The 27,440-nt window shown below is 40.6% G+C and overlaps 2 protein-coding genes across 2 annotated transcripts in view; one reads left to right on the top strand and one right to left on the bottom strand.

The window, feature by feature from the left end:
- LONP2 (lon peptidase 2, peroxisomal) overlaps positions 1-1,530 on the top strand; it is a 127,027-nt gene extending 125,497 nt beyond the window's left edge. Inside the window, exon 15 of the mRNA XM_007946886.2 lies at positions 1,306-1,530. Coding sequence (XP_007945077.1) covers positions 1,306-1,530 — 225 coding nt within the window. The remainder of the gene's footprint in view (positions 1-1,305) is intronic.
- A 9,293-nt stretch (positions 1,531-10,823) lies between these two features.
- SIAH1 (siah E3 ubiquitin protein ligase 1) overlaps positions 10,824-27,440 on the bottom strand; it is a 46,367-nt gene continuing 29,750 nt past the window's right edge. The window contains exon 2 of the mRNA XM_007946917.2: positions 10,824-11,674. Coding sequence (XP_007945108.1) covers positions 10,824-11,672 — 849 coding nt within the window. The 5' untranslated portion in view covers positions 11,673-11,674. The remainder of the gene's footprint in view (positions 11,675-27,440) is intronic.

Raw genomic sequence — 27,440 nt, forward strand, 5'->3', positions numbered from 1 at the left:
TGTCTTCAACTTCAAGTTGAACTTGCATATGATCAGTTGATGATCTGTTCCACAATCAGCTCCTGGCCTTGTTTTGTCTGAAGATACTGAGCTTTTCCATCGCTTCTTGCCACAGATGTAGTCAGTCTGATTCCTGTGTGTTCCATCTGGCAAAGACCACGTGTATAGCCGCCATGTGTTGTTGAAAAAAAGTATTTGCAATGAATAAGTCATTGGTCTTGCAAAATTCTATCTGCAGTCTCCATCATTGTTTCTGTCACCAAGGCCAGATTTTCCAACTACAGGTGATTCTTCTTAGTCTTGGAAATTACATAGCATCACTTCCACCACATTGTGTTTCTTCTAAGTGAGTCGTGTAAGACTGGCCCATATTCAGAGGAAGGGGAATTGGACTCTACTTTTTGGAAAAAGAATTTGTGGACATATTTTAAAACTACTACAGGACCTAGATTGTTTTGTTTCTTCTTCCTCAAGGAGCACTGGTAGCGCTGTGGTTAAGGCATTGCGCTGCTAACCAAAAGGTCAGTGGTTTGAACCCACCAGCTGCTCCATGGCTGTAAAGATTTATCAGCCTCGGAAACCTTCTGGGCGTCACTATGAGTCAGAATTGACTCTGTGGCATTAGGATTGATTTGCTTTTTGTTCTTCATCTTTCAGGAAAAAAAATAGCAGTTAAGCTTTAAGAAAAACAAAAAGCTGTAAGGAAACTCCTGTCAAAGTATGAAGCGAGCTAAAATGTATGATTAAGCAATTGATGATATGTTTTTAAAAGATGTTTGAACTTGACACTAGTCTTCTTACCATTAAATGGCATAGAGGGCGTGGCTCTACACCTTAGGGAAGGAAACAATGTTGCACACAACTTAGCTCTGCAGGAACAATACTTGTAGTCAAAAAAATATATATTGATTGACTTTTCAGAATAAACTACAGACAGGACAGCATAGGAGCTGTTAGCCTTGACAGTGTGAAATGAGAGGTGGTTGACAGAAGTGAAGGTGCTCAGACCTGTCAAAACCTTTAGTAGCAGAATTCTCCCCCATTAAATTAAGGACCTTGTTTCAATCTTACCAATTAGTAGTGATCAGATTTGTGTTTTCAGTATAGCACTAATTGAAACACAGAATTTAGGTTAATAATGATGAACCTTTTCCTTGGCTTTCCTGGCTCATGCTGTACCAGAACAGAAGACAATCTGGACTTTTTTAAATCGCGGTGGTTACATTGAGTGAAATGTGGGTCAGGGTTTCTTTCTCTGCCTGAGGAGGAGAATCATAACCTTAATACTGTTCTCTCTCCTGACAGGTGGGTGGGATTAAAGACAAAGTGCTGGCGGCGCACCGAGCAGGACTGAAGCAGATCATCATCCCTCAGAGGAACGAGAAGGACCTGGAAGAGATCCCGGGCAACGTGCGGCGGGACCTGAGTTTCGTCCCAGCCGGCTGCCTGGATGAAGTGCTCAACGCAGCTTTCGATGGTGGCTTCACTGTCAAGACCAGACCTGGTGGTCTCTTAAATAGCAAATTATAGGCCCCAATCTCAGCTGCTCAGAATTTTAAGTTACAAAGTGTTAAAAAGTACTGACAGCATTAATTTTATTCACAGCAGTAGGGGTAAGAAAAATGTCTCTAATCTATGAACATAACTCACAGTAATAATGAACTCAGGTGGCATGGCTAGTGTTGATAAACAGTTATTAGATGCAGATTTAATAAATTGATAAAAATGGAATTCTTCCTTGTCGTTGGTGGGATTTCGGCCATCCCTGGAAAGCTGCAGCACAGTGGTTTTCAGTGTGCACTGCGGACAGAAGCATCCTTGTCACCTGAGGACTGTTGACCGATGCCATCAAGCTGGTTCTGACCTGCGGCCTCGTGTGTGTCAGCGTAGAGCTGTGCACCACAGGGTTTCAGTGGCTGATGTTTCAGAAATAGATCGACAGGGCTGTCCTCTGATCCACCTCTGTCTGGACTCGAACTGCCAACCTTTCAGTAAGCAGCCAACCACATTAACCACTTGGACCACGCAGGGACTCCAAGAACTTGTCATGTGTGGTGAAGTTGATCCCTACTCAGAGCCTATAGGGCAGGGCAGGGTAGACTGCCCCATAGGGTTTCCTAGGCTGAAATCTTTATGGGAGAAAATTGCCAGGTCTCTCCCACAGAGCAGCTGGTGGGTTTGAACTGCTGACCTTTGAATTAGAAGCCAAGCACTTGAGAATATGTTAAGAGATACATAATTCTCAGGCCTATGAAATTAATGCTGGGAATGAGGTCGAAAAATCTGTTTCAGTAGGTTCTGCAGGTGACTTTTACTGATGCACAGTAAAAATTCTAGAAGCGTTTGTATAGAACATTTCCTAAACAGATTCACCTGTGGGCTTAGAAGGGGAACCAGAATTGGAAATACAGTCAACTATTAGTCCTTGTGGAGGATGAAGTGCTCAGCAAACCGTACAACTGATGAGGTCTGCACATCCCAAACTAGGTTCAGTGCAGGGATGGAGCACTGCTAACTAACAGGATCACTTAAGTTGGACCAAGCAGCAAGTTGGACCAAGCGGCTGGCCCTGATGCCTAAATGCGAATTACTACCTACCCTTCTGTTTGTTTGCCCACCCTTCCCAGATCCCACAGCCAGCCATTTCTTCTCCTGAGGCAAAGCACACACATTTATGCGTGCACATATCTAGGAGCTCTGGCAGCATAGGCCACCGCCACAGAGCCAGAGAGAGAGATTTCAAGGTTGGGTTTCGGAGGCACTATCGCTATGGAAGTAGATTGCCCCATCTTCCTTCCGAGGAGTGGCTGGTGGGTTTGAACCACCAGCCTCCTGGTTAGGAGTCAAGTGCCTTAGCCCACTAGGCTACCAGAGCTCCTTCTTACAAGGGAAGAAAAGAAACAAGCTATGATTGTTAATTCCTTTTCAGCAACCAGAGGGAGCTAACCCACACGCAAACTGCTCTGCTGTTACTTAAGTGCATGGTTCCACCCAGTAAGTGGTAACAAAGAACAGAACCTTTTCTTAAAAAGTTGGCATTCTCTGTTTTTCATCGAGAGCTTTGCATTTATTTGTAAGCAGCATTAGGGCATCTTCTGAGCCCTCGTTTTAAGCATGTCTTAGGCATTTGACTGTTAAACAGAAGGTCGGTGGTTCAAAGCCACCAGCTGCTCCATGGGAGGACGATGAGGCAATCTACTTCTGTAAGATTTAGAGTCTTAGAAATCCAGTGGGGGTCGCTATGAGTTAGAATCGACTCAGTGGCAGTGGGTTTGGTCTTCTGCTTTTTCTTTGTAAAGGAGCCTACTGAGGAAACCTGGATGCTGTGTGAAATTGGAACAGCATGCCTTGATTTCTCCAACACTGTTTTTAAGTTGTTGTTCCAAAGACTCTCGTTATCCAACAGACCCAATCAGTGGGACTTAATTGAAAACATGATACCATCCAGGGGGTTGAAGCCTTGGAACCTTGTGTTTAACCAGTATTCCACAAGCTTTTTATGCACAAGCTTTTAAAACTCAACTATTAAAACCAAATAAATCTTTTAAGTGCTTTGGTTATCAAGAAACTTTACATTGTCTGCTTGAGGAGCACAAGTCTTTACTTGGGCTTGTCCCTTGTGTCAGAACCAACCCAACGGCAGTGGGTTTTGCTTTGGTTTCTGTTTGAACCTTACCACAAACCATACATCAACGGCCAAGATCCCTAGTCACTTTATTCATGTGCAGATAGAGCTATTCAAGTGATTGATCCTAAAATAGTATCACTTATTTATAAATCTGTAACTTTAGTAATACTGAAGAAAGATAGCTGAGAGTTTTTAAAGAAGGAAAAAGTATAAAGTAGATGTAGCCTTCTCTTTCATTCCTTTGGCACCTATCAAAATTTGCCTTCTGGCCACATCAATGCCACAGATCCGCTTCATAAAAACAGTTGGGAGGTCACTGGGTTTTCCCCAGTGCCATCTCCAGTTGTGTGGGGTAGTAGCTGCTTGAAATGCAGGGGATTCTGGTACCACGAGTGATCAGCTGTGTCTGCCACCATAGGGTTGCTGCCGACCAGACAGCACACAGCACCTCCACCACCGCACGGTCCCTGTAGTAAGCGCCTTTGGTCCACCATACCTTCAGGACTGATACCAAGCATGCTGTCAGATTATCAACTGCTAAGAGTAAAGGGAAGGAGCTCTGGTGGTGTAGGGGTTAAAGGATCCGGCTGCTAACCAAAAGATCTGCGGTTCGAACCCACCAGCTGCTTTCCAGGGGATAAATGAGGCAGTCTGCTTCGTAAAGATTTACAGCCTTGGGACCCAGTTCCGCCCTGCACTATAGTGTTGCTGAGTTGGAATTAACTCAGTGGCAGTGGGTTTTGTTTGAGAGTTAAGGGGGTTGACTTTTACTATTTTATTTTATAAACTGCTGAAATGAGTAAACGTCACCATTAGGAGGGCTGCCACAAAGCATGTAACTTGCCAATACCCTTTCCATATCCAAAATTAAACTGGAATTATTAGATGTCAACATCAAGTTTTCCTGCTGCTGTTTTAGGTACATTCATGCTCACATTATTTCGATGCAGACAAGAAGTACTTGAGCCCTTACCGCCATGAAAAGTTGGTTAGCAGCTTAAAAAGTAGACACTATGGAAATACAAAAGTGTAGTCATTATCTAGTTTGATGCTTCATGGTCCAATGCTAATGTTCTTTTTGTTTGTTTTACTAATGTTTAGTGGATCCTGAATTTAAAAAGAAAAAAAAAGGAAACGAGCAAAGGATCTGAATAGACTGATCACTGATCCATGAAATGTTTTAAAACAGTTTTATCAAAAATGATTTTTAAAAACACATTAAGGAAAGTTTTGCCAAAAAAAAAATCACTTACTTGGAACACATTTCATCTGATTGCTATCAGAGATCTATAATTCTTTAGTGTGTCTAATATTCTGGGGCTTTATTTTAAATCAAGTACAAAATGTAACATACTTTGAGTACATTTCTCACGATACAAACTTAAACCCTTTAAACTGAATCCTAATCATAATATGATTGACAGTGTAAACCTATCAAGATGTAATCTTATAAAAGACCTGTGCTTCCGGAATGAATCAGCCAGTGGAGCCCTAGGGAGCAGTTACACTCTGATACACGTGGGGGGGTCAGCATGCAGCAGTCGACTCAGCAGCACTGACTTCAATGGGTGTTGGTAGGTGTCAGGTGGAGGCTGACTCCCGGTGGCCCCGTGTGCCATGTATGTATCCTCTGGTGAAATGTCTGCTCAGTCCCTTTGCGCATTTTTTATTGGACTGTCTTTTGTTGAGTTGTAATAATTCTTTGTATCTTCTGGGTATTAAACCCTTATCAGGTAATATGGTTCTCAAAGACTGTTGTAATCTGTAGTATGTGTCTTAATACAGTTTTTGGATAAATGTTTTTATTTTTTAAAATATTTTAGTATCACAAGCAGTAAACCACCAAATAACCCTCTCTGTTTGGAACACAGACACTGGGTGGGTGGGGAGAATGACAGCAGCTCAAGCAATGGCTCAGTCTACAGGTTTCCACTAGCACTTTATCTGTCCCTTTCTTGTACAACCTAAATTACTACAGGACTAACTGGAGAGTCAGGCTCTACTCACTGGATTGTGTTCCGATCTTACTCTTTAGTCTAATGCAGCAGTCACAGACTGACCTCAACTGTGTTTAGTTTGACCCAGTGTTTTTCTTTAATTTGGATTACAACTTTTCACTTAGAAATCTAAAAGCTTCTGAGCTATTATACTGCCACACTGTTGTTTTTGGTGAGCCGAGCTATCTATAGCCATTCACCTAAGTTTAAAGTTTACAGAAATATGAGCCTTAGAAAAAGTTACACAAGTCCATCAACAGATAATGGATAAACAAGGTCTATACATACAATGGATTATCATTCAGCCATAAAGAAAGGTCAGATACATGCTATGTATCACATGGATAAAAAGCTCGAAAACATGCTGAGTGAAAGAAGTCAGACACGAAAGGACAAATACTGTATGATCCCACTTATATCAAATATCTAGAACATACAAATGCATAGAGACCAGAGTTTATTAGTAGCTAGCAGGGGGCTGAGGGAGAGGGGAATGAGAGTTGTTGCTGCGTAAAGGGAAGTGCCTTTGTTTGGGTGATTAAAAACTGTAAATGGATAGTGGGTAATGATCATAGTGTAGTATCACTGAATTTATACACTTAAAGTGGCAAATGTTTGTGTGCTTGTTTCAAGTCATACATGCTATAATAAAAATCACTCCAAGGAAAAGTTGTTCCCCAAACTATCATTAACTTATTAAACTGATCCATGATTCACTTCAACAGGACAAATTCAAGCTTCAGAATATAAAACAAGAGTTAAAGCGCATTGCCTCCCCCTCACTCCCACACTCCCCTGAAAGAAGCCACCAGAACAGGGGCACAAAGAGGAGGAGAGGACTCACTGTAACAAAGGCAACCTAAGAATGAGAGAGTTAAGTTTATAAATCCAGTCTCAACAGGGACCAAGAAATGTGGCTATAGACATCATTTCTGTAGGCCAAAAATATGACTACCACTTAGAAAAAATAGTTAACGAATGTAAATGCCAACCTTCTTGCCCACCATACAGAATTCACCACCTTTTGTGCTACAGTTAGCAAAATGTGAGATTATAATAAAATGGACTATCCTTCCCACTTACCACTTCTCCACAAGGTTTAGTTTTTGATCTCATAGCTTCCAAGAGAAGAAAATAATCCCAAGAATATAATCATAAGACAGAAATGTTCACAGGTTATTTATAAATAGCCAAAAGAACTAGACAAAGCATCCAACAACAGAAAGCCAGCTAAAATTACAGTGAATCGTCACAGTAATTACCAAAATTGTTTTTCCCAGATTATTAAAATGGTGAACTCCTCAAAACAAATGGGTAAAAGTGTGGGTACTTAATTATATCATCTCAATTTTGTAAAAATAAATGTGTATAAACACAAGTCTGGTAAGAGAATAATTCAGTAACCTCTCAATGGTGGTATGATTTCATGTCAATTTATAATTTCTAAAATCTATATACAATGAGCACATACTTCATAATTAGAAAAATATTTTAAAATGTTAAAACCACAAAATTATATAACTCTGCAAATATACCCCATATATATAACATGAGAAACAATATTCTATTACTGGAATCACAGAGCAATGAGCAAGGAACATGACAAACCCAAGTTCTAATTCATTCTTAAACTTTAAAAAAGTGTCATGGATTCAGTCTTAAGATAAATCCTTGCTTAAATTCCTGTGGGAGACAGCCAGCTATTGAGGATTTCAGAAAATAATCAGATTATAATAACTAATCAAAAAAATGACGAGTCATTACACCTTGAACCAAAACTATCCAGTGGAGTCATTTTTAAAACAGTTTAAGCTCAGTTATATTTGCACTGAGCACAGCACTCTTCCATAGAATTATCTGTGAAATCAAACTGACAAAACAGTAACCGTGACGCACAGATGAGAACGTGCTAGAAAGTCTAAGTTAATGGTGGTGAAACAATATAGGTAGAGAATGTCAAAATAATGTCAAGTATGTAACCTTTGTTATTAACTTGCACATGTCAAAACTTGGGTGTTTTGTCATGGGTATTTTCACCAAATTTTTTTTTAAAGTCCATTTGTTGTTGTTGTTGTTGTTATGTGCCGTCGAGTCGGCCCCGACTCATAGTGACCCCTCCTTGGGTTTCCGAGGCAGTATCACTACGGAAGTAGGATTGCCCAACCTGCCTTCTGAGGAGTGGCTGGTGGGTTTGAACCGCCAGCCGTCTGGTTAGCAGGCAAGTGTCTTAGCCACTATGCTACCAGAGCTCCCAAAGTCCATTTAGAAAGAGGTAAAAATTGTTCAAGCAGAAAAGAATGGTCAGAAGCTATTTTGAAAGTTATCACAAACCACAGCCACAACCATCGACTTGATTCGGACTCACAGCAACCCTTTCTAGGACAGAGTAGAACTGCCCCACTGGGTTTCCAAGGCTGGAAATCCACGGAAGCAGACCACCTCATCTTTCTCTCGCAGAGCAGTTAATGGGTTCAAACCGCCGAGCTTTTGGTTGGCGGCAGAATGCTTTAACCACTGCGCCGCCAGCACTGTATTTTACTCAATAAATACTGAGCGAGTCCTAAATGATGAGATGACAAGCAAGGAGGAAGAGGAAAGTGAAGACAGAGTAGTCCAGACATGGGGAGCAGGGAGGGTAGAGTGCGAGTAAATCGCAGAGTGTGGAACTAGTTGATTACAAGTCCAGGAAGGTGTTGGACCAAGTCGGGGGAAAAAAGATGCTTTCCTGAACACACGTGCTAAAAGGCCTGGATTTGTGGCTGCCCTCTTTGCAGGAGCTCTGGTGGGTGTAGCGCTAAAGCATTTGACTGCTAACCAGAAGGCTGGCGGGTCAAACCCACCAGCCACTCCTCGGAAGGAAGGTTGGGCAATCTACTTCCGTAGTGATACTGCCTCGGAAACCCAAGGAGGGGTCCCTATGAATTGGATCTGACTCAAGGGCAATGAGTTTGGTTTTTTTGGTGTCTCTTCACCACAAAAAGAAATGGCTACACAAGCACCTTATAACCAATTCAAAAAGTAATGCTTATGTAGGAAAAGACAAAAACCTTTGCTGACAATGATTAACAGGACTGAACACTTTATAATTGGTGGTGGGACGAGGGGGAAATCCAAATTAATTTTAATTTTCTAGACTTAGGGTAACCATAGGAACCCCATAAAATAAAGTGATCTCTGACCATTCAGAAGGCAATTTCAGATTCTTGACATGTACCTCACAGGATTGTTGTTGTTGTTGTTATGTGCCGTCGAGTCAAACCCGACTCACAGCGACCCCTCCTTGGATTTCCGAGGCAGTATCACTACGAAGTAGGATTGCCCAACCTTCCTTCCGAGGAGTGGCTGGTGGGTTTGAACCGCCAGCCTTCTGGTTAGCAGGCAAGTTGTCTTAGTCACTATGCTACCAGAGCTCCCACCTCACAGGATAAGCAGCAACAATTAACAGTATGCTGCTGGTGAAAGGCACAGTAGTAGCTGACATGTGATGAGTGCTTACTTCCTGCTAAGCAATGTTCTAGGTAACTCACTTGTACCCCCATCTAGCCATCTGAGACAGCTACCATTATTAATTCAATTGCACATCAAGAACAAGGGCCCAAGGTCACACAGCTGGTAAGTGCGGTATAGCCAGGACCGCCACCCAGGCACAACCAACCAGGCTCTTAACCACTACGATAAACTCACTGCTGTCGATAAACTCACTGCTGTCGAGTCGGACCCGACCCCTAGCGACGACTCCTTGGGTTTCCGAGGCGGTATCACCGCGGAAGTAGATTACCCAATCTTTCTTCCAAGAACCACTATGCTAGAAAATACTAAATAAATTCATTGTTACTGTTTTACCTCCCCGCCCAAAAAAAAGGGAAAAAAATGTGGTGTTTTAGTCATTCTCCTACAGAGTTGCTGGTGACATCAAAATGTGGCCGAGAGGAAAGAGAAAAGGAGACTGTACTCCAAACAGCGGCCTGACACACATTCTTTAGCTTTAGAGCTATCTCCACTCCTCAAAACATGGCACATTATTCTGCTCTATGGTCAAAGCAGACAATGGAACAGGAAAGTAACTGGATTTCATGAAACTTAGACCTGAAGTAGACACATTAAGAGTTTTTAATTTGCCAGATATTTTTTAATGAGAATTATAAAAGACAAAAACATCCTTTTTTGCAAACTGTCTTTTTTAAACAAATGATTTGCTTTTAATTACAAATACTGTGAAGACAATACCTTCTTTTGCAAAACCAATAAATATAAGAACAAATTTTAAACATGTGATTTATTCAAGATATCTGAAAAAAGAAAACTAAGCCTGATTTTTTTTTCTGTTTTTAAAAATCAATTTATTCTCTAACCTTTCAAAGAATAAATGTGAAGGTATGACTCACATGGGAAGGGAAAAAAGAGACACACCATTTTATAACTGTTTTAGATAACTTTTGATAATTCTTCCAATGCTATCTTTTCTTTCTGGAAAATACCTGAATTTAAAATATTTCTAATCAACTGATTAATGGGGGAAAGGAAAATACCAAACACACATGTATAAACTTCACCATAAACAATTATGCATATCAAAAAGACACTAACTTTAAAAAGGTACAAAAAAAGTGAGGAAAAACATGAATTACAGAAAAGAAAGTCAAATTTATTTATTTAATGAAAAACTAGAATTAATAAAAATTAGCAAACACACGCACACAAAGAAAATACACAGCAGCACTATGTAGTGACTCACAGAGGGCTCGGAAAGCAGTGGTCCGGGACCACTCCACATGGCTTGTCAGTTAAAGGGGGAGGAAGAAAACCAAACACACACATACACACACACATGTGCGCGCACACGCAATTTAAAAAAAAAAAAAAAAACATTTTCAACAGTACAATCAATCTACAACAAACACAAATTCAGAATTATTTTACAATGCTTCCTGCAGAATCAACTTTCTTAATACAAAAGATGCCCATCTTGGGAGTATATATATTTTTTTCAGTGGTTTACTGTTGACTTATTTTAAATATATTAGCGTTACTACATGCAACTGTTTCCTGTATTAACAGCTTTCCTTTTATTAACTTTCATGTGTCTAGCTTCCACCTACCAAAATAGTTTCAGGTCGGCAGACTGATGGGTGCCTTATTCTCTGTGAAACTGAATGCAACAGTTTTAAACACTGGCCAGAAAATGTCTGGTTGCCATTTTAACACATGGAAATAGTTACATTGATGCCTAAATTGCCATTTTCTGCAAAAAGCTGTGCAATGCTGGTGTCAAAGACTAGGCAGTCACTATTCATAATGGCTGTTGCAATTCCCTCATGAATAGATCGAGGAGTTGCTTCCCAAGTCAATCGCCGCCTATGACCATTTAGCTCAAGTCGGTAAGCAAAATTTTCAGCTTGCTTGCGTGTTCCTATCAGCTGTACAATGGCGAAGAACTGCTGGTGACCGTCATATTTTTCCTGTTTCTCCAAGACTAACATGAAGTGAAAGCCAAAACAGGACTGCATCATCACCCAGTCAACAGCACCAGGAAGATTAATGTCTGTAGCAAGGAAAACTATGTCCTCTCCCTGCAGGGTTGTAATGGACTTATGCTGATGCATCAGATGGGGCATCACAGCATCCAGAGAGCCTTGCCATTTACAGGAAGCACCAGGGCACGGACAGGAGTAAGGCCTAAACTCACAGAGCTCTTCGTGGTCTGCTTTTTCTGTGTGTGGCAGAGTTATTTCACATCCAGAAGAGGCATATTTACAAGGGAAAAGTACTGAATTGGCCACTTTCTCCATAGCCAAGTTGCGAATGGACCCCAAAGGGCCCCGGCAAGTTGGACAACATGTGAGCTTTGGGCGACAGTTGCTACAAACAAGATGGCCACTCTGACACTGAAGAATGGGTGGTAACACATAGTCAAAGCAGACTGGACACTCAAAAAGACTCGCCAAGTCATTGTTGGATGCAGTTGTGCCCGTCAGGGCAGGCACCCTCTGGGATGGTGTACACTTTGAAGTACCAGTAGGTAATGCTGTAGCAGTCTGACGGCTCATTTCTGTAAAAAAAAAAAGAAAGAAAGAAAAATATAGTTACAACTCTAACTTCTCTTACAAATAATATGTACATGTCAAATATTTTCACTATAAGCAGAAGAACAAAGGAAAACACATGGGGTTAAAAATAGAAGATAAATTACAATAAATGTGGATTTTGATTATTAGGAATTGTACTCTTTTCGAAATATTCCAGAATACATTTAGAGTTCCCTTAAAAAGATTTTTTTTAAATGGTCTTTGTTGCCAATTCCAAAACCACACAGAATAAGAGATGCTGGCTGACAACAGAAACTGAACCATAGAAACTAAGAAACACTACACAAAACCAAACAAACTCACTGCCATCACGTCGATTCGACTCATAGTGACCCCAAACCAACAATGATGTAAGAGCGCTTTCCCTAAAACAGTAAAATAGGCTAGATATTAACCTTGTTACCTAGTGAATCAGTGTCTCCCCTCATGAGAGGCCATCCTCAAAGGAAAGTTATGGCTAGTACTCAGAGAAAGTAAATCATTCTGTTCATTCCACATCAGAAAAAATAATGTGCAAAAGAGCGAGACAGCCAGAGAAAGAATTAAGAGAAAAGCACCACAGAGGCCCACAGAACACTGGGGATGGGGCTCAATGGTAAAGAGCTCCTTGCAGCCCGGAGGTCCCCCCACCATGCTACTACACATTCATTAGCAGCGTAATAAACATTATTCAAGAGCTAAATGGTATCTGGGAGAAATGATCAACAATGGAACTAACTAAACAAACAAACGAACAAAAAAACAAACTCCCTGCCATCAGTAACTTCCAACCCCTTTTGGGTTTCAGAGGCGGTAGAGCTCTACGAAAGTGGATTGCCCAGTCTTCCTTCCTAGGAGCGCCTGGTGGGTTTGAACTGCCAACATTCTGGTAGCAGTCAAATGCCTTAGGCACTACACCACCAGAGCTCCTTATGGAACTAATGAGTCAGGGCAAATCAAAGACAAGCCAGCACCTTCTCCCTGGGATCTACCTTTGCAGGGATATGACAGGGTGTGTGTGCACGTGTGTGTGTGTGTGTGTGTGTGTGTGTGTGAGAGAGAGAGAGACAGAGACAGACACACAAAGATCAGTCTGCTGATGTCCTTCTCTTAAGAATGCAACGGTACACTAAGCCACAGGAAATTCATGTTTTCTCTCAGTTATTGTTACTCTGGTGCAAAGAACTTATCTTTTAAGAAACAAGGCTAGTTACCAACATGACCATGTAAATTCAGTTTGGCTTCTAGATTATTCAGTTGATTACCAAGAGACACCTTAATGGAGGCTGCAGGTGTATTAAAAAAAAATAAAAATAAAAATAAAATAAAGATCTATTCCACTGTTATAAAGGAATATGCTAAAGTATGAGGGGACACAAAAGTAGAGCAGAGCGCCATCATAACATGGCTCATATGAAGAAACCCTGTGTAACCTAGGTATTCCGTATCTCGGCTATAAAGGAACTCTACTGTAATCCAGTTTCCCTCTGTGTATATTCTTTGCATGTCTGATGAGCCTCCATTTTATATCACTTGTGAAACAATGACCTCAGTATTGCCAAAACGCTCTAAAAATCATCTGTCTGTGTGCTGAATGCCCAGTGAGCAACGTAATACTGCAAAGTGGTTCTTTGAGCACAAAACAAGCCCAAGGCAGCAATGGCTTTCAAATTACCGAGTCAATACAACTAATCACATCAAAGAGCAGTAAACTCAGTTTGTCTTCAATGTAACAAAGCTACTAAGCAAGCTGCCTGACTTAGTAAAATAGTTCCGACTCAGTTATCAATAGTTCAGATTCACGTTAAAATATTTTTCCAAACGTTGTAAAAGTACAATTTTTATTCCTATTCAAAGTGAAAATCAGTGAAATGTAGCCAGTATTTCTTGTGATTGGCTGTATTACAGATTAGCCAACTGCTTTAAAAAAAAAAAAAAAAAAAACACTCAAAACTCTAAAGGTGGGAAACCTGTTTCCCCACCATACAGCAGCCTTGCAGTAGAAACCACGGACGCATGCGTCTTTGGACAATCTTGCAGAAGTCATAGCAAAACCTCAAGTTTGATTTAAAAGGAGATTAAGTGAAACATCACTGCTAACCTTGGGGTAGAGCTGCACACCATGCCAGAGCCATTCCCTCCCTGATCCAGTCAAACTCCTCTGACTTACAACAACTTTGAAGTTTCACAATTTAAGCAATCCAACAACCCAGCCTCTTAACGTCGATACCTTTTCTCTTCCTTGTCCTAGCTGCTGGTAAACACGTGCGCAAGACTCCCCTCCAGGAGTATAGAAAAGGCAAAGCAGGCTTCCCCGTCATGAGAAGTCATTGCGTTTCCTCAAGCAGCAAATAAAATTTATAACAGAAGTCCTCCTGGACACCTTCTGTTACTAAGCATAGAAAATGCAAAGTCTTGTCAAAGATCAGGTTTCTCAGGAAACGAAGATAGGTGTCCTGCTCTCTACACTCCTTTCACTCCTCCTCAGAGAGCAAAGAAATGAAGCGTTTCCGTCCTAAGATCAGTCGACCACACCTCCGTAATCGCTCAAATTCGCCTGCGTCTCCAAAAATGGGAGCCATCGCTGAGCTGGGCCTCTGTGCCCTAAACCTTCGTCTATCTCGGACGCTTGTCTCCCCCAAATTCATTACTAGGCTCCCTCCAAGACTGAGTAAAGGACGAGACTGTATGGGGTGCACGGCAGTGGCTGGAGAGAAAGAGGTGCGCTCTCTGAGCTAGGTCTGGAGCTTCTGTAGGGTCCAGCCAGCAGTGGAAGAAGAGCCATTTACAGCCAAGCGCTGGAGCTGCAGCGCCGACAGCCTGCTGCCTAGCTCCAACCAGGGGCGCCAGCCCAGAACTTGCCGCGCCCAGGGCGGCGGCCGCCGCGTCTCATGGGGGCGGGGCCACGCGGGGGCGAGGCCACAAGAGGACGAGCTAAAACTCCGCCCGCAGGCCGAGGCGACTCCCCGGCTCCTCTGCAGGCCCGGGCTGGCTGCGCCAACGCTGACCAGAAGCAACCCGGAATGAAAGCGGGTGGCCCTGGAACTCTGGCGGTGCTGTGCCGCCTCAGCATTTCCACCGGTTTGGATTGTATCATGCCATTTTTGTGGGTCAAAACGGCGAATGGCAATGTCACATGGGAAATGTGTCCTCAGACTTAGGCGCTCTTGTATTTCCTCAATTCTAACGCACGTTCCATTTCCACCTGTCTGGACCAGTATGTACATTTAACATGGCAACGTATCTTATCCCATGCTTTTTTACTTACAAAGTAAGGAAATACAGATAGTACATGCCCCCCCCACCCCTCTCGTTTACACAGGAAAAACTAACTTAAATAATCTTGCCTCGTTAAACTTACAGTAGCTTGTTCTGTCATATTCTTAAACCATAAAGTACATAAATCCTCAGGCAAATATGAAAATAAGTTTATTTTGGGGGCATTAAGAAACAAGACCACCAACATCCTCAACGCCATCTCATGAAAAGACTTTGCAGTGAGAGCAGTCAGCACACTGAAACCAAATTAACCAACTTCAATCTTCAAATTGAGATTATATTCTCTTCCCACTCTGGGAAAGCTATCTTAAATTGCCTCATTAAACTTACAGTAGCGTGTTTTGTTTTTAAACAAGCATTACCCTTGCCCCAATAAAGTCCTGGGCCTCAGACTATATTGCATCAGCTAGGCCATCCAGGAGTTTAACCTATCATTACATCATGCTTAGAAAAGCCTTTAAACTCAACAAGAGCTGGTAGTGAGAACCAGTGAACTCTAACACAATAAACTGTAGATTGCCCACTTTCCAGCAACAAATTGTAACACTAATCACTTCCCCACCCTAAACGTGTGTGTTTGATCTCTTGGAACTCATCATTTAACAGTAGGCTGCACAAAACATCATTATGGAATATATGTGAACTACGAATGAATACAGATACAGTCCATTCCAAAAGACAAATGGGGAGCTCTGGTAGCATAGTGGCTAAGACACTTGCCTGCTAACCAGACGGCTGGCAGTTCAAACCCACCAGCCACTCCTCGGAAGGAAGGTTGGGCAATCCTACTTCCGTAGTGATACTGCCTCGGAAACCCAAGGAGGGGTCGCTATGAGTCGGGGCCGACTCAACGGCACATAACAACAACAACAATACCCATTCATTCTAGGTAAGTCTTAGAGATATGACACAGAAGACTTCAAACATTTTCAGCAGCAGAACTCTTCTAAACATAATAACTGTATAAAATGAACATACAAAGTAAGCTCATGACTCCCAAAGGAGCTGCAGAGAGTCCTAGAGCACACACTGAAAACAACGGGTGGATAAATGCCTCAATCTAACAGGTGATCATGGGAGTCAAGATGGTCAAAGGGGTAGAGTTTTGGAGTCACTTCAACTTGGATTCCAATCCACACTATAAAACTGGGATAATTTCCAGCTTCACATGGCTTTTAAGCAAAAATAGGTAATTTATATACATTATACCCTTGCCATTCAATCGATTCCAACTCACAGTGACCCTGTTAAGACAGGGACAAACTGTCCCACTGGGTTGTTAAGGCTGAAATCTTTATGGAAGCAGACCATCACAACCATCTTCCACAAAGCAGCTAGTAGATTCGAACAGCCAACTTTTCGGTTAGCTAAACACCACTTCACCAGAGCTCCTCTATGTATTTATAAACCCACAGCCACAGAGTTGATTCCAACTCACAGTGATCTTTATGGAAGCAGAATGCTGCCTCATTTTTATCCCAGGGAGAGGCTGGTAGGTTTGAACCACCAACCTTTTACTTAGTAGCCAAATGTTTTACCCGTTGCACCATCAGAGCTCCTACATATGCTATACCAAAACCAAACCAAACTCACTGCCATGGAGTCAATTCTGACTCACAGCAACCCCCAATGAATTTCCAAGACTGTAAATCTTTATGGAAGCCAACCACCTCATCTTTCTTCCACCGGGTGGCTGATAGGTTCAATCTACTGACCTTTAGCTTAACAGCCAAATATCTTAACCACTACACTACTAGCTCCTATGTATGCTACAGAGGGGTCCACAATCCAAACTACGTAACTATTCATCAAAGACTTGGAAAGTTAATTTGCTGAGGCTATCAATCAGTTACAGTTATAGACCTTGAGGGCAGGAAGTTCTACAGTGGGTTGCAGAGAATATACTCAAAAAGATGCCTTAAACTTGTAAAGGCAATCCAACATGTCTGCCAAATATGAATTGCTACTGAATCCATTTTTGGCATCATAAACCTTAATAGAATTTCTCAACTAGGTAGAATATTTATTTCCACTAGACCTAAAAATTTCATTAAGGCAAGCCCATAGAAGCCAAAGTTAATGAAAATCCAAATTTTAGCAACACTGTGCTATTTATGACCTAACCTTTCAAAGCCTACATCTCAAGCTCTGTTAGGTATAAAGTTTAGATGGATTTTAACCTAAATCAAAACATATTAGTATCTTAGCAAGATCACATCATTTAACTATAGCTTCGCCATATTAGACAGAATAGATGGATTTAAACTTTTGCTCTCAACTTCATGTGACAGTATTTGGTTACTTTTATAAATGACTGATTAAGAATTCTCTGATCTGTCACTACCTTAATTGCACAGTGAGACTTTGTCTCATCTACTTTGCACATGTTATCAGGAGAGACCAGTCCCTAGAAAAGGACATCGTGCTCGGTAAAGTAAAGGGTCAATGAAAATGAGGAAGATCCTCAACAAGATGGACTGACACAGTGGCTGCAACAATGAGCTCAAAAATAACAATGACTGTGACAATGGCACAGGACAGGCAGTGTTCCGCTCTGTTGTACATAAGGTATAGGGTCACTATGAGTTGGAACCGACTTGAAGGCATCTAACAGCAATGCCTGGCTACTCTAATTAATGCACACTGGTGTTCCGTTTACCCTTTTCTTTTAGTTTACAAATGTTACTATGGTTGCCAAGTAATGCTCCCCTTCCCCAAAAGATGTCCACAGATTAAAGCAGCAATATTAAACTATATTACTTAAAAGCTTAAAATGGAGAAAAGTACTCAGACATAGGAAAAGATCACAACATATTGTAAAGCAAATTATAAATTGAACATACATGGGAGGTGGGTATACAAGCATACCCACCTGATCCAGACCACCACAATAAAGGGAGTACTGCAATAAAGCAAGTTCCATGAATTCTCTGGTTTCCCAGTACACAGAAGTTATGTTTCCACCATACTGTAGTCTATTAAAGGTACTCTGGTGGCGTTGTGGTTAAGGCCTTGTGCTGCTAACCAAAAGATCAGAGGTTCAAACCCACCAGCCATGGGAGAAAGATAAGGCAGTCTGCTTTCATAAAGCCTTGGAAACCCTACAGAGGTCACTATGAATCAGAATCGACTTGAAGGCGTGGGTTTGGTAGTCTATCAAGTGTGCAAGAGCATAATGAAAAAGTTGGAAATATTGTGAGAATTACCAAAATATAACATGGAGTCAAGAAGTACACACTGTTGGAAAGATGGGTGACAACAGACTTACTCAATGCAGAGTTGCCACAAACATTCAATTTGTAAGAAATACAATTATCTACAGTGCACAATAAAGCAAACCACAATAAAATGAGGTGTTCCTATACCAGAAAATTACCAATGAGTTAGCTGTCTCTGTTTAAAAAAAAAAAAAAAAGCACATACTGTCCAAGAGACCAGCAGTTGAATGAAGAATGTATATGGTAAGCATCTGCCTTATAAATCAATGACAGTATTAAAATAAATGTAGATAGCATAAATCTCTTGAAGCTCTTCAAAAGAGACAGCAAATAAACTGCAGAGTAAAGAACTGTCTATATGAAAACAATTATTCAAAATAAGAAAAAAAGACAAACCTTTGCACTCTTAATGTAATTTTTTAAAAAAAAGATACAATGAGAATACTGCTACATCTTTTCTTCACTTCCCTAAAAATTCCTAGAAACTACATAGTAAGATTTATAGTGAAAAAAAATCACAGGTATCAGATAACAAATTTGCTCTCTGCATTGGTAATCACCGAGTTAAATAAAATTCCCCAATTCAAAACGTCCTCCTTTCTTCCCTCAACTCCTTTTTATGGAAAGAGTGCTTTCTACATTTTGACACTGTGATATATTGGAGTTCCTGGGTGGTACAAACAGTTCACACGCTTGGCTGCTAACCAAAAAGCTGAAGGTTGCAGTTCATCCAGAGGCACCTTGGAAGAAAGGCCTGGCTGGTGATCAACTGCCAAAAAAATCAGCCAGCAAAAAACCCTATGAAGCACAGTTCTACTCTGATGCACATGAGGTCACCACGAGTCGGAGCTGACTCAAAGATAACTGGGTGGTGCTGGTGCTGGTGGATAGCTGCTGGTGGATGATACGTACAAAACGTTTGTTAAATTATATAGTCAAAAAATGCTTCTCTTTTCATGCACTGACAAAATTTAAGGCGAGTCTCCTTAAAACTTTGAAAGTTTAAAATACTAAAAGTTAAAAATCAAACTCTATTATAAACACAGTAATATTAAGGAAAACCAATTAACCTATTTTTTTTTGTTTCCAGACTTGCAGCAAAATGTAGTGGTATTTTTAAAAGTGGCATATATCTTCTCTCCTAAAAGCTCCTTTTTGGTTCCTGAAAATTATTCTCAGAATTTTGTAGCTACAGAAGTAGTTATGTGTCTAACAACAGTGATAATCTGATAGGAATAGCTAGGCACAATGGACCTGATATCTTATAGAAATCTGAACAGTGATGAAGAGAATGAAGTAAATGAAGAGAAAAACCCCAACTCTAGTTTGTAAAGCAAAGTGCTTTTTTTTTTTTTTTAAATGACCCAAATCACCATATTCTGAAGCTTCCACGCCTGCCAAAAGACCAGTAACCACCAGCTGCCTGGAGTGGATTCTAGTAAAGCTGTGCTTCATTGATTTTCAATGGCTCATTTTTTAGAAGTATTGCCAGCGCTTTCTCCCCAGGTGCCTCTAGATGGGCTCGAAACCCCAATCTCATGGTTAGCAGTTAAGCATGTTAACCAGGCACTCTGCCAAAGACTGCATGTATTTATCCAGTACCTATTAGGCACTATGTAAGACACTGAAATACGTAATAGACAAAATGTCAAGTAGGAATGAGATGTCTTTTGAGATGTCCAAGAGCAGATGTCACAAAAGCAGGTGATGTACAAAAAAGCAGGTAAGGATTGGAGATTTAAGTTGTTAGCACACTGATGATGTCTGAAACTACAGAGATGAGGAACCTGGTTAAAACTATTGTTGTTATGTGCCACTGAGTTGGACCCGACTCACAGTGATCCCTCCTTGGATTTCCGAGGCAGTATCACTACAGGAGTAGATAGCCCAACCTTCCTTCCCAGGAGTGGCTGATGGGTTTGAACCTCCAACCTTCTGGTAAGCAGTCAAGTGCCTTAGGCACAATGCTACCAGAGCTCCTAAATAACTATATAAATAAAAAAAAAAATCGTATGGTGAGGAAGGAGACAGAAAAGAAGAGCAAAATCAATCACATGGAGTTTGTTGAGAAGTCAAGATCAGGCCAAAAAATGTCCCCTGGATTGACAATGGGGAGATTACTGCTAACCTTTGCAAAAAGCAACTTTGGAGATGTGGTTGATTTGGAAGTCAGATGGAGAAGGCTAAAGGGTGATGGTGGAGAGAACTACTACTAGGTAGTGGCTTGAAGGCCCAGGAAAATTTTGTTTAGTTCGTTTATTAATGGGAGAGGGCAGGATAAAGTGAATACTGATTAAGAGTCCAGGGAAAAAAAAAAAAAAGGAGAGGTTGAAATTTTACAGGAAATGAAGCAATATAATAAGGCTCTTGTTAAGGCTGGGGGTGGGAGGAACAACTAGACTTTATTAGAAGGGATATTCCTCCAATGTTAAGAACAGAGAACACAAAGAGGTCTAGCTTAGCCTAGAGGAGGTTAAGAAAGTTTCTATCAGAGAGTTTCCATTTTCTCTGTAAAAACCAGTTGCCATATATTCCGAATGGAACTTCAACCTTTAAGTTACCACTCAAGCGTGTTAACTATTCGCATCACCCAAGGACTCTAAAAGGCATCATCATCACCTTCTTTTTCAGGAAGAGGAGGGTCAGGGGTTTGAAGGGGCCCCTCCCAAGTGTCAAATGACAGCAGAGTATTTTTTTGTGTGTGGATTGGTTGAATCAGGTTGATAGGATATTAAGGACAGAGTCAAATAAGTGTGTGTAAGTCATTATCCTTATTCAGCAATCACCAATAAAGAGACAGGAAGCTTGGGTCCATTTTTTGCTTATGGCCGAAGTATCTCAAGAAAGTTTTCAGAAAGTACTAAACTCTTAAGTCTTAGGTCTGAAGCTCCTGTATAAACTGCATGAATTCAGAACCAGGCCCAGCCAGGTTGACAACAACCTTAATTACCACTGGGTCTCATGTTGCTTAAGTGGAGATGCAACAATTGCTTAGTGGGCTATGAAAGCTATAAAGACTTTGTCTCAAGCTCTGCTGAAACCTGTTCAGCATCACAGCAACATCAAGCCTCCACTGACAGATGGTGGCTGCACCTGACCTGCACTGGCCAGGAATCTAACCTGCGTCTCCCACATGGAGGGTTTGTGATATATTTCAAGTTAATTTCTGTGTATGCTGTAAAGTAAAGGTTTACCTTTCTCTCAAGTACTGGATATTTGACTGCTAATTGGCTGGACAAGAAAAGCAGACCATTTAAATTCTTGGGATACCACAGAGGAGAAAGAAAAAGCATAAGAGATGTGTTTTTAAAACAAATACTGAATTCTAACACATTTTACCAAAGTTTTTTGGCACTTTGGCAGTGATCATATAAAATTTCTCCAAGTTGTGAATTACATTAATATATTTTTAATGTTGAATGATTCCTAAATGAACTCTTCTTGGCCATGATACATTGTTATTTTCTTTTATTATCCTACTGTATTTTATTAATTTAAATAAATTGTAAGTAAAATAAAATAAACTGCATGAATTCAGAATTCTAGTCACAACCTAGAATTATGTAAATTCTGCTCTACTGTCTTCTAACATTTACTGACATCAGTGAAAAGCATACCACCATTTTGACTCTTATTCCTCTGAAAGTAACCCTGTGTTGCTCTGCATTCCAAGAGACGTCATTTAGTTCTAATTCAAGAATTTCATTTTGCTAAAATTACTAGAGCATTTCTTAAAAAATATGTTGTTGTTAAATTGCCTTTGAGTCAGTCCTGTGTATACATACCCCGAGTCTTCAATAAGCAAAGACTTTGATGGCAGGAATAACCGCTTTTCTTTCCTTTCCCTTTGGCCCTCTGGAAAGGCCAAATCAACTCTGATTGTAATGCTGTTGTACTTAATCCTACTATATTAGTTTTCATATTTAATTTTCATGTCTCTCACCAGCACGGTTGCTGGTTGTCAGTTTCATTTTTACTGCTATGATCTTAATGGGTTCCACAGACAGCAAGCTTAACACTGACATAAAGTGGAGGCTGGAAAAAAAAAGTCAAGTTATTAGATACACAAACTGAAGAGCTAGAGTATATGATGTCAGTGAAATTATATATTCCCCCATTCTCACTGAGACAGCTGGCCCAAATGTTTACTAAGCATCTAGTATGTGACAGATATCATCTTCAATGGTTTACATATGCTCTCACTTAACCAAAATCATCCTCCATGTTAGGCATTTATTCCTACCTTAGATGTAGATACCTGCAGTTGAGTAGACTCAGACTCACAGAGACTTTATGCACAACAGAACAAAACACTGCCTGGTCCTACATCATTCAACAATTACCAGCATTTGAGTACACCGTTGCAACTACTATGCCAATTCATTTCACCAAGAGTGGTCACTGCCCCTTCTAAGCCTCAAAATCACCAAACATGATGTTCCCCCTCCAGTGATTGACCGCTCCTGATGATGTGTCCAAATCAAGTTGAGAGTCAGACAATGTGTTGTCATCTGCATTTAATCTGTTGTGGTATCATCGTATCATGTAACTCCACTGTAATCTCATGTCTCATTATTGTGAAAAACATTTTGAACTTGAAGAGCCCCCTCAAAGGGTTTTGGGAACTCCCGGGTCTCTATACCATGCTCAGAACCACTCCACTAGAGGGTAACGTTCCTGAGAATAAAACCTTGTTTGTTATGCTCACCCCAGGTATCTCCAGCACCTAGGACAGAAATTGTCCTAAAGGAGGTACTCTCTGAAGGAAATCAGGTTTAAAAAAAAAAAAAGTATTAAGGATTGCAGGTGGAAGAAATAGCATGTACAAAACTAAAACTCACTCATCCCTAATACTCCTGGCAAGAATATGTCTGCTGCTTGACGTTGCTCCACATCCTACATTGGTGAGTAGCGACTGGGGTCTTAAAAGCTTTCAAGCAGCCATCTAGGATGCAGCTAATGGTCTTTCTAGCATTGGAAGTGAAGAACACACACACACACAAGAAAAGGGCATTTAGAAGCAATTAACCCAAGGACACGATGGACCTCGAGACCAGAAGAACTGGATGGTGCCTGGCTACCAATGCCAACCACTCAGGAAATCTGGAGATCCTAGATAGAGTAGGAGGGAAAATGTGAAACAAAATCCAAAAACTCAATAATGACCAGAATTACTGGTCAGATGAAGTCTGGTGAGACTCCCAATATTATGGTCCTGAAATACATTCGGCACCTGGAATAAAACACCCCCAGGGGCAGGCTCTCCACCCAATGGTTAGCAAGATGTACACGCAGATCACTCAACCCAGGATGCTGCACCCACACACTCAAGGGTAATACATCCCCTAAAGCAATAAACCATGGGACACCAAAGGACCAACATTCAAACTGAGGAAATGCAGGACAAACAGGAGTGCGTAATTATGAGGAGCACAGGGGGAGGGTTGCAGGGTACGGAGGGGAGGAGACTGGGTTAGGGCTGGACATCGCAAATGGGGAATGAAACTAAATGTACGTATGACTTTGGATGTAGAACAAGCTCTTAAAACAAAAAACAAAAGAGAAAAAAATAAAAAATATATTCTGGTAGTAGTAGAAAAAGAAAAGAGTATGTCTGCTGCTTGATACAACGGTAAAAAAAATTCACAACTGAGATTTAAAATGATACAATGTGAAGTAAATAAGTTTATCACTACAAAAGTAATGTTAAAAAACTGATTATAGCTCCATAACAATTCAAAATATTTCTTATTCTTGTGATACCACAGTTTCATAAACCCACTTACTCCCAGATAGCAATTTCATTTATTAGTAAAATATTACTAACACATCTTGAAAGTATACCTATGTGTAGTAGGAAAACACACACAATACAAAGAATATGGCTGAAATCAGAAGCTAAATCTGAATTCCTAACTTGGCTCCTACTAGTTATTTTTATATTGGATAAAATTACAATCACTGGGTCTACTCATTTGTGAAATAATAAAATCACCACCAATCACAGTTTCGCATATTAACTAAGATCACGTATGTGGGAACACACTCAGTATATTGCTAATAACACAATTATTTAGTGATGTTTATAAAGTTGAACTAGGAATTCTGTACTAAATAACTAAAAAAAGATCTATATTATACAGTAGAGATAATACTAAAAAAGTGTTTCAACCCGAGTTTATTTTCTTAACTTCAATTTGTGACCGCATCTGAAAAATGATTAAGATCAAACTTTGCTGTGAAAGAAGCTATCTTAACTGGGCACCTGCCTACCTACAAAGACCGGTGCCAGGCATTTCACACACAGTATTTAATTTAACCCTCATAAGGTAGGTTTTAACTCCATCTTGCAGAAGAGAAAACTGAAGACCAGAAAACTTAGGAGAGAGTAAAAGCAGAGTAAAATTGTCTGCTTTGTCATATCCTCTTTAAAATAATCCTAAAAAAGGAGTTGTACAGTATCTTCCCACCCTGGTATAGAACATTTAACTCAGCATTCTAACACATCTTTACAATGCTCACTAAAAAAAATTTCTAATTAAAATTTCCCAAATTTTTTATTCTTTTGGTAAATCTCCAGCCCACATTAAAAGATTTGGCTTGTTCTAAACTCCAGATTTACATCTGCTTCCCAGGTATCCCCACATGGGGGAAATGGCCAAAACTGAATTCCCTTTCTCTGAGAGACTACTCTGTCCATAGCCTTCCCCTTCTAAATTGATGGCAACACCTTTCCAGTTCTAAAAATCTGAATTCACTCTTGATTCTTCTCTTGCATACCACATATCTAAACCACCAGATCATACTGTCCCTCCATTAAAAATATATCCAGACTCTAGATTTTCTGCAGCCGTGGATGGTAGATGAACTGCTAAAACTACTGCCTTGAGACAATCTTTAACCAAAAATATTCCCTGAAGTCTTCTTAAACTGAACAATTTAGCTTAACCAGTAAAAAAAAAAAAAAAAAATCTGCTTTGAGCATTGTATTCTTTTAAGATCTACCTATATATGGGAACAAACTGACAATAGCAATTTGGAAGATTAGACAGGAACCTTAGCGTGCAGGCAGTTTGTATTAATGAGGGAGGAATAATTTAGGAGGATGGTGAGAATGGTTACTAAACTCAAAGAATGTAATCAATGTCACTAAACTGTACATGTAGAAAACTACTTAACTGGTATATAGTTCACTGTGTATATTCTCAAAAACGAAATAAATAAAATTTAGGAGGAAAAAAAAAAGTCCAGAATCTGACTACTGTTCACCAGCTCTGCCACTACCATCTTAATCCAAGCCACCATTATCTCTCACTTGGGTAACTGCAGTATCCTCCTAACCACTCTCCCTGCTTCCATCCTTGTCTCCTATACCTGGTTCTTCAATATGTTCTGAGCACAACATAATAATCCCATTAAAATTTCTATAAAATCATGCCACTCTGTTCAAAGCCCTCCCCTTTTACTACAGTATCAGAGTACAAGTCAAAATCCTAAATATGGTGATGTATACCCACCATTGGGAGCTCTGGTGGTGTAGTGCCTAAGGCATCTGATTGCTAACCAGAAGGCTGGCAGTTCAAACCCATTAGCCACTCCTCTGAAGAAAGACTGGGTTTGTATACCCATCATTACATATCTGACTTCATCTCTCACTTCTTTCCCCCTCATTCACTGTACTCAAACCACAGTGGCCTTCCTGTTCCATAAAAAGGCTAGGCTGGCTCCTTTGGGCCTCTGCCTTAAAAACACTTTTCTCTTTAATATCCACAAGGCTAACTCTCTCATCTCCTTCAAATCTTTGCTTAAATGTTACCATCTCAATAAAGCCTACCCTGTCCACTCTATTTAAAATAGCAGTGTCCTGCCCACTGAAACTGCCTCCCCTACGCATTCCTAATCCCAGCCTACTCTTCCCCCCTCCTCCCCTTGCTTATTCTCCTCCCACCAATCCCAATCTCTATTTCTTTTCCATAGAATTTACTCCCTTCTATCAGGCTATGTAAATAAGCCCTGGTGGCACAGCAGTTAAAACACTCTGCTGCAACCTAAAGTCAGTAATTCCAACCCACCAGCTGCTTCAGGAGAGAAAGATGTGCAGTCTTGAAAACCCTATGGACAGTCCAGCAAGATGGTGGCGGACTAAAGCACAAACACTGCACAGACCCTCTTCAACAAAGAAAAGGGAAACCAATTAACACAGACACAGAAGATAATCTTGGACCCCTGAGCCTTGAAGAGGAGGATATGGAAGTGGACTAAACCCCAACTAGCAGAAGAATATGCATGAAAATACCAAAAAAGGAGACATACGGAGCTGCGGTCTGGCAGCGATTCTGACGGCACAGACAGCTTGGACATTCCCAAATGGTGGTAGGACCTAAGATTAACCTAAAAATCAGCCCTGCTAGCCAGGGACTACACAAAAGACTGCACAGTGGCTGGGGAATAAATGGAGAAGGTGAAAAGAAAGGCAGGCTGAGCTGTGGACTTTTGCCGGTCAAGAGGACACCGCCATTTTGAAGGTGTAAAAGTGGCTTGACTATTTTGGATATTTAAAGAGACAATGCTCTAGCAGATTCCTGGGGCTTAAGAACACGTTCTGCTTTCCAGCAACCCCAAAGTCACTCCGGACCTGCAAGACTGAAAAGGTTCCTCTTGTTACTCTTATACCCCACACCCACTTGGTGAACGGAGGTGCGGCCATCCCCCACTCCCACCTACCTTCTGGGCCCACAGGAACTCCATCACAGTCTGTGTGCTCAGACGGGGAGCTTGGATGCCCTGCCCTGTCCTCCACTGATTTTTTTTTCTTCTCTTTATTTTTTTCTTTTTCGCTTTCTTTTTTCTGGGGATTAGTTTGCTTGTATTTGTGTGTTTTGAAACAACTATTATTATTAATATGTTTGTCCTTTTTACTATTATTCTTAATCTTCCCCTCCCAGGTCCTAGTTTTCAACACTTTTTCTTTTCCCTGTTCCTCACTGAATTTTTTTTTTCTTTTTTAAATGTAAGTGTCCCCCCCTTTTTTCTCACCGTTAACCCTGTTCCTTGTTTTTCTTTTTGCATTTTTCCCATTTTTTTTCCTTCAATATTCTCCTTCTCTACTTTTTTCTTCTTAGTGCCCTATCCCCTGATATTGCAGGTTTTCTTGTATTTTCTTCTTCTTTTTCCCTTTTTTCTTTTTTTGGTTACTGTTCCTGTGTGATGACACGGTGCATTTTCTGCCCATGTGCTTTTAGTTTTTTGATGG

This window comes from Orycteropus afer, unplaced genomic scaffold (genome assembly GCF_000298275.1).
Source record: "Orycteropus afer afer isolate SDZICR_OR568_19922 unplaced genomic scaffold, OryAfe1.0 scaffold00009, whole genome shotgun sequence".
NCBI lineage: Eukaryota > Metazoa > Chordata > Mammalia > Tubulidentata > Orycteropodidae > Orycteropus > Orycteropus afer.